The sequence below is a fragment of the Neodiprion fabricii genome, chromosome 1 (assembly GCF_021155785.1).
Source record: "Neodiprion fabricii isolate iyNeoFabr1 chromosome 1, iyNeoFabr1.1, whole genome shotgun sequence".
Taxonomy (NCBI): Eukaryota; Metazoa; Arthropoda; class Insecta; order Hymenoptera; family Diprionidae; genus Neodiprion; species Neodiprion fabricii.
In genome coordinates this window covers 6623119-6631393 of record NC_060239.1, presented here as the reverse complement: position 1 = coordinate 6631393, position 8275 = coordinate 6623119, and the positions used below count along the sequence as shown (strand labels likewise).

Below are 8275 nucleotides of genomic sequence, written 5' to 3'. Positions count from 1 at the left end.
CTTGACTAGTCGTGTCTATCATACTTCCTCTTTTTCGTTTTTTTATTTCTTATTTTTCTTTCATTTCCATAGGTGGAAATACGTTGTATAATTTCATTGATCAATAATTTTCACTATTATTACCGAGTCCGACAACCGAATCAATCACTGGTTCTTCTGTCGTGATTAAAGATCGTCATTCATTTTTTCTTTTTCTTTTTAACTAGCACGATATATCGTATATCAGTGTATTTTGGAAACGTCGCATCATCATCACAATCATCTATGTATTATGTAATGTATAAATATTATGTATATATATATATATATATATATATGTATATATGCAATTACATACTTTTTACACAATAAATAACAGCACGAATTCCCTATTTACATATGTATCTTACCGGACGCTTATTTATACATATAATATCTCGAGATCGTCACACCCCTCGTTCGATAATGGAATTTGACAAAACGTTTCGATATCCAACCCTGTCTTCTTTATACATAATATATAAATCACACTTTATATGTATACGTGAATACGTGTGTAAAACGTGTATACACACTAAGAAACCACTCAGAATTCGCATCGTGGATTTTTATTATTCACGATAGATCAGGTCTGATCCTCGGAAGTTCGCCCGAGCGGTTTCTCTTTGATTTGTAGGGGTTGATTTTTGACCTGGACCTTGGTGAGTTTCTTCTTCTCCTTTTTCGACGATGTTTTTTTCTTTTTGTTCGCCATAGACTTCACGTTTATCGCCTGGCTGGCGATGTCCTCGCGAAACGCCAGGAAACCAAGCTGCGCGTGTGACGCCTCGTTCAGAGCCCTCGATCTTATGCAGGCGCGATATTGGTCCGTCGAAAGCCGTTGACCAGGACCCCCGGAACAGACCTGCAAAACGGAACGAAGAAAATTTCCCAAAGGTGTAAAGCAAGAATAATATTGCAGCCTAGGGTGGTCCTTGAAAGGACAGTTTTGAATTTCGAACGGCTCGCCCCCCAAATCGGCTTCGCGTGATTCAAAAATAATTTTCTAATTTTTTCCGATTCTTATCTCAACTGTAACCGGTGCCGCAAAGAGGGTAAATTCCCCCATTCAACCCTCTCAGGAGCACATTAAATCTACGGAACGGATTACGATGAAATTTGATGTAAGAGGGTTTTTTGAGTCGCTGATTGCGAAACTGATCCAATATGTCGACCAAAACCCCAAAAGTTACTTGATATTGACATACTGGGTCCAACATTTTGAATTTTGTAATATAGAGTTCTGATTTCATCTAAATCCGTAGGGTAAATTTGATGTATCCCTGAAAAGGTTGAATGGAATCCAGCCTCTTTAGGGCACACGAAATATAGCGGAAGCAAAAATCTGAAACAATTTGGGAATTATTTTTGTAATCATCTGCAGCCGATTTGTCGAAATTAAAAAATGACCTTTTTAAGGACCGCACCCTACTGAACGCGGTATCCTTTTCCACCATCATCTCCGTCAAACTTTCCGGATGTGGCTCGCCGATTTTCGCCAGACTTATATCCTCGTGCAATGCCTCGGAGTCGATGGTTATGGGAACTCTGCAAACACTCGGCATTCCGGTAGGCACGAAATGGGTTGGCAGTAGTTCGAGGAGGAGTTTCGGAGTTGCGAGTAAATATGACGGCACGAATCGCAAATAGGCTCGAATATGAGCCCATCCAAAATTGATCCTCCCATACATTTCGCATCCAGCAGCCCTATATGCTCAGACATATAGGTATAATGTATGTACACACGTATACAACTCATCGCAAATAATCCCACTCGGCTTTCAATCCGTTGTCCGATAGACTGAATGAAATTTAATTTCAGCCTTGCTTTTCCCGTCTGTTTGCAAATAACGGATTGCTGCACTGTGAATGATGATTTTCAACGATTGAAATATTGTCTGATTACGAGAGGCAAAAAATTACGGTATTTTCTTTTTTTCCCAGTGATTTTGTATCTGTGTTCAACCGACTTTTGACAGTTTCAAATAAGGGACTATTTTGCGATACAAGAGTTAAAAAAACGTCAGGATTCGTTAATACTAGAAGAAGTAATTACATAAACGAGCCATAAACGAACATATTTATCTCGCATCATCGTCAAGGGTGATAAAAACTTATGAGAATTAGATTCTTAGAGCTCTGATCAGCAGAGAAAAGCAGCCGAAGAGATCGAGAGTTTTCCGTGAAACTCACCGCTCAGCGCCAGCAGATAGTGGATAACGAAAAAAGCTACATTTCGAATACACAGCGACACGGAATATAGCTTTGGTTGCTTATCTGGGAGCGTTTAACGGTGAGTTTCACCGAAAACTCTCCGTCTGAACACAGCCTCGTTTACACGAGGTAGAGAAAATGGGACATGAACCCCTTCAATGCGGGAGGGGTTGAAACGTGGAAGCGGCAAAACGGGAAAGGTGAAACACGCACGTTTGCCGGCTGTTCACCGTTCGTTCTACATTCCGTGAAAGCTGCCCGCCATATATACACATATATACGCATACATGTATGCAATTTGAACGAAACTGAACAAATCACTCGCTCGAGGCACGGCTGCCGGAAAGGTGAAACGGAGAAAATATTGTCCTCCACGTGTCTCCTCCGGCTCCTTCGCTTCGCCGCAAAAGGGAATGGGAAATTTTTGACCCCGTTACATACGCAAAACGGCTTCGCTTCGCGTACTTTTCACATCTACCCTGAAACGAACCAGAAATGTTCTCCGCATTGACACGGCGAACCGCTTCAAGCCTCTGGCTGCGAGAGCTTGACGAGAATCGAACCCCCGAAGCTGCCCAAACCTGAATCAAAAATTTTCAAAACAGTATCCAAGCTGCCGCAGGCGATTCGTTTCTCTTTGTTTCGCCGCTTTCTAACACGCAGGTTCGATTTCTGGAGGAGTCCTTTTGTCGCAGAAAATTGAATCGGGCTATTCTTAAGCGGCTCGATACTTGATACGGGGAATTTTCATCGTTTTTCAATGATTCGAAAAACGGAAACCGGGAATAAGGCGGAATCCAATTTTCCCGTACAGCCGCGAATTTCGAACCGTCGGACTCCCGGCGTAACTTTGTCCCTTTGGTAACAACGTTACTGCATCGGTTCGTTCAAGTTGCCATGTATACCAGGAGGTGTAGCCAAGGGTTCCCCCTTCCGCACACCTTCCAGGGTTGTCCCAGGTGTAATATAATTATTGGAAGTTTGCCGGTAATAAGCCAACCGTTGATTGGATTTACCGGATCCCTAATGATCCGCGCGGTGAACGCCGTATATACCCACATACCTATATATATATAAGACATACTTCCAAAATCCATAACACCTGGCTACTCCCCCAAGCCTCAAAAGTTCGCACGAGCTTAGCAATGAACGTAGGTAAGAGAAAGACGGGGACCGTGAAAGAAAAAATGGAGAAATATGAGACAACGTTCGATTTCGAAGTATAACCTTCGGGTGCCAGATGTGGAAAATTCCCGGATCGGTTGCCCGGATGACCTTGATGTTGCTTCGGACGTATTTCCGGTAAAGAGTGACGTCCTCGCCACCCCATCCGACGATGTCCTCGTCGAAGCCACGCACCCTCAAAAAGTCGGACCTGGAAGAAGAAGAAGCGAGAAGTGAGAGGAGTGCAAAAAGTAGCTCTCAGAGTCTTGGGCAAAAAGAGTGAATTTCTAACCTATACTGGCAGGTCATTCCGTAACCGAAGTCTCTCCAGAATCCTGTGTCTCTGGATATGACAAGCTGATCCGTCTCAGGAGGCACTTCGCGTCCCTGAAGAGTGTAGACCACGTGGGGGTTGTACAGACTGAAAACTATCGGGTAGTAAACCTTCCGACCCGGCGCGGTGTTCCATCGACATCTGAAGCAAGGGAAAAGAGGATGTCGATTAACAGAGTAGATGGAAAGGAATTCTTCTTTGCTGGATGTGATGTTAAGCCAATTATTGTCTACGGAAGACAGAAAAACATCAGAGGAACGTTTTGATTTTCATACCCTCTAAAAGGGACCTTTATAAAGAATCGAATTCATTGGATACGAAAAAAATGCCTGTACGAGTGGAGGAAAGAAGTTAGTGATGATTGTAATTTCTCTGAACTCGAATTGCTGTCGAAAATTTTTATGCTTTCCATGCACAGAACGATAAAATTCTGCGAAGCTCAAGAAACAGGTACGAAATAACTAATCATTTGCGAGAGATTGGAGAGGCCAATTCTATGAATGTTGATCTACGGATTGGTCAGTGGGAGGGGGTTGGAAAATTACCTGTCGAGGAACCTCGCGCTAAAAACGACGTCAACGTCGCACATGAAGAGAAGAACGTCGGCTTCACCACCCCAGGCCCTTTCAGCACCAACGCGAAGTCCCTTCCCCCTTGAGAAAGTTTCGTTGAGAGCCAATAGCCTGAGGTTCTGATTGCTGCCGCCGCTTCCGCGGGTCATAAGAACCCGCGACATGATGGCCCGAGCCTCGGAAAGTCCCTCGGTGCCGAAGTAAACGACGGTCAAATGCACCCGCTTGTCGTTCTTCAGTCCAATCTTCACAAACTTGTCCATAAAGCTCTGAAAGGTGCTCGTGCGCCCCGACAACGGCAGGATAATGTGGATGAGCTCCTTCTCCTTTGTCGGCTGTCTTTCCGTCGCGACGAACTGGATCGGCGTGTAAGGTCGCATCAGGGTCACCTTGGTGTACCCGTTGGAAGTGCTCTGGGTGCTCTTGTTGAGGTTCTTCGTCCTGAAGTACATCTCGTACTGGGTGCCGGTCGTCGGTTCGACCCTGTAAAGACCCTCGAGGAAGTCCTCCAGGGTGTACTTCGTCGGCAGTTGACTCGTGTTACGGTTCAGGGTGTCCACCGCCTTGGTCAACGCCTCCAGGAGGTCCTTCCGTTTGAATCCGATCGGCTTCTCGACGACCCGCTTTCCCAGACCGAGGTCCACCGGATAGACGCGCGAGAAGGTGAAATGGCTGAACGCTATCAGCTCGTACTCGTTGTTGTGCGGAAGACCCTGGGATATTTCTGCCAAATCGACCTGACGCCGTGCAGCCAGACAGTCCCCGACGTCCGTCGTGTTCAGCAGAGACGCCACCTCGCTGTGACCCGGTGGACCACCTGGAAGAAGAAGAAGAACGGTTGGACGCGGTACGAGACGCGAATGGATTCGGTGGGTTTGATTTTACTGCCGGAAATTACGGAGCTTTTTATTTGCACCGAGCGTATTATGTGATAGGGTGGAAATTACACTTCTTACGTTGAGAGCTGGGCTTCGGCCGTTTGAGGATAAACGGGACTCTCGAGTCTGAATCATGCATTGGCAAGGGAGAGAAAAACCGCTTACAGAAATGGACGCGGCAATGTCATTTGCCACGATGATACCGAATGAGAATAAAACAACGTCGATTGTGTGTAATGGAAATGATACCGAGGAAAGTCGAACGACACAAGCTAAGATGTCAATGATTTTTGAGAATAGGTTTAGTTCTTCGAACGTTAAAAATTATTAAACTCCAGGGTTTTGATCCGATTTTAAAGCTGTTTGGCTTATTTTACTCGCTGACCAAGTCGTAAAAAATTGTCGGAAAAGCATTCGTGATATATTACAGTACGATTTGGTTGTAAGCCAAAAATACAATTTCTTAAGCAGTATTTCTCTTTCCTTAAATTTTTAATCAGACCTTGGTTCCCATTAAATCTTGGTTAAATCTCACCAACTTTTGTTCATATCGCACACGCAAAATATCCTCTCAACGAGATGTCGGCTCGTAACGGAACTCACAAAGATCAACCGAGGCCAATTTCTGCGTTTTACCGTTGGCGAGAGTTGCTCCGAAAGAAATCGTTCCCGGAGACAACTCGTCGAAACTATCGAGTCGTAAAATCAATGCGTTCATTTGAGAGGCAAAAGTAATGGGGAAGAAAAAAAAAAAAAAAAGAAAAAAGGGAAATAAAACGATCGTGGAACTATGGAACAAAGGACGCTGCCATCGTACAACGCGCCGAGGATAATGGCGGGGATATAAATCGACTTTTGCGTGATGATAAAATCTTAGCAAGGCGTACCTCGGTACATTATTATCTCTGGTTAGTTTTTCTCCCCATTTTAGTGCGCGCTGTTCATTGAAAACGGCGTGCCCGGATATCCGAATCGTTTCAGGGCGCCGTTCGGTCGATTCCCGGGCTTGGGATTGAAAGTTGATTTTTTTTCCTCAATGGCAGGACGTAAAACGCACGGGATTCAAATATTCTTCGCTAGGTAAAGTTTTCGGGAAATGAGAAGGGTTCGACGAAGAGACGCCGAACCGGCGACGGTCAATGCGGTGGAAAAATTCATTATTATAGGTGCGTACGAACAGCAACCCTGAAGATTCGTGACTGGGACCGAGGCGATTCGTGATTCCGAGTAAACGAGTTTCTCGCAACTTTGATCACGTGATTCGGCGCGATAAGTGAACTCTTTGCTTCTTTGCTCCGATCGGAGGTAGCTACGGCTGATCATACTTCAAAAGCGTATCAAACTCCGAGAGAGTGGATGAAGAAATGCAAGCTCCAGACCCGGCAGCCTTGCTCTGGGCGAAATTGAGACTTTGGAAAAGGCGAATGCATGGCTTAAATATTCGCTCGATATCGCGATCCGCCGGTTATTTACGTACCTACATATTTCACGTTAATACATCAAGCTTACGATATACCTTATGGGTAAGAGAAAATTGAGAGCGGAGGTATTTCTCAGTACCTGTATCAAATATTCCCGGTATTTTGTAATATTATGAATTATACGCGTTATATTGCAACATCTTTCGCAAACCCGGCTGCCCAGAAGAATTTCACAACGTAAATTTTGATCGATCGAATATGCCTGTACATTGTTTCGCTTATCGGTGTCTCGTAATTAAATGATTGATCAATCATTCTTGTTTTACGTCGATTTCAAATAATTCTGTTAATCATCGAGCGAAGCCTGAGTAAAACGTTGACTAGAATTACATGACTCGACTGCAGAGGATATGTGAAATAATTGAAAATCTTTGAATGCTTCTTGAATGAAACTTCGGCAAAAATGAGGCGACGTTTCAAAGCGAGGTCAATATAATATCTTCTCGGAAAACTCAGAAATTATCAAGCGTACGATAAGTAAGAACGCGTTGCAGAAAGTGTCTAAGAAAACTTTTAAAAAAGCACCCGGAGTCGAGGTTTGGAGAAGTTTTCATACCCACGAGGTTCAAACAGGGGTTCAGAGATTACGACGCGGAGGGCTGATGAAACAATTAATGCTTCTCGCGGTGAGCTTTGAACAGCAATCCCCCGGATGTGTATCTACAGACCTCGCCGAATTATATGCACGCGGAATACATATGTATACAGGGCGAAAGCTCGCCGAGATAATCATCGACTCCAGATTCCAGAATCCCTTGAGCACTCTGTCGAGATTACTCGAAGGGTGCTGAGAGGGCTCGCAGTCAGGGGGTGTGGGTGGTTGGCTCATAATAGGACGCGTGGCGGTTGACTCGTCTAAAGCCCCATTGTTCAACAGGGATTATTATCTATGGCCTGTCGAACGTACAGCCGGCCATCAACCAGGGCTGCGAAATATTCACGCAGCTCCGTGGATCGCCCGCAAATCGATTTCATATTCGTACCTCGCATAGTTCTATCCAATTTCAGCTTAGTTACACCGGGGTGGGGTTGAAATTCTGAATTTCAAAAGTTCCGAAAGCGACGAATTACGAATTTTTCTGATTCTTCACACCCACACGTTGAGTAAACGCTGTGTATATTTTAATTTTCGGAACTTTTCTATGCCGGAGAATAGGCAGCGAAAGTAAGCCGAAAATGGGATAAAACTCAAATGGCATTTGCGAAGAACTGAAAATTAATAGAATGCAGGCTTGAATTTGAAAAACATCAAAAAATGAATGACATTTATTACAATAACAACAATAATAAAAAGATTTTTTTTTATATAGACGTAGGTTCACTTTGTAGAGAAGGTTGATGTCTTCACTTAAAAGAAGAAATCAACGTGATATTTCGAAGCGTTTTTAAGTTATAGTGGCAACACTTATTTAGAGAAAAACGCGTATAAATATGTATCACACACGAACGCACGGTTGTCTTTAACATACAATATCTTTTTTTTAATTTTTCTTGCGCCAAACTATCTGGAAGAGATTATAGTAACAAAATAATAAGAAAAAGACGAAAATTTCGAAGTTGTTCGGTGGCTACTCCCTTTAAGTAGTGATTTTTTTGATAAAGTTGAATTCGACC

At 43.8% G+C, this 8275-nt stretch overlaps 1 protein-coding gene across 1 annotated transcript in view; it reads right to left on the bottom strand.

The window, feature by feature from the left end:
* Positions 1–8275, bottom strand: part of LOC124178283 (chondroitin sulfate N-acetylgalactosaminyltransferase 1) — a 58959-nt gene continuing 50684 nt past the window's right edge. The window contains exons 5-8 of the mRNA XM_046561522.1: positions 4276–5119; positions 3689–3871; positions 3460–3607; positions 1–883 (exon numbers count right to left, since the gene is read on the bottom strand). Coding sequence (XP_046417478.1) covers positions 605–883; positions 3460–3607; positions 3689–3871; positions 4276–5119 — 1454 coding nt within the window. The 3' untranslated portion in view covers positions 1–604. The remainder of the gene's footprint in view (positions 884–3459; positions 3608–3688; positions 3872–4275; positions 5120–8275) is intronic.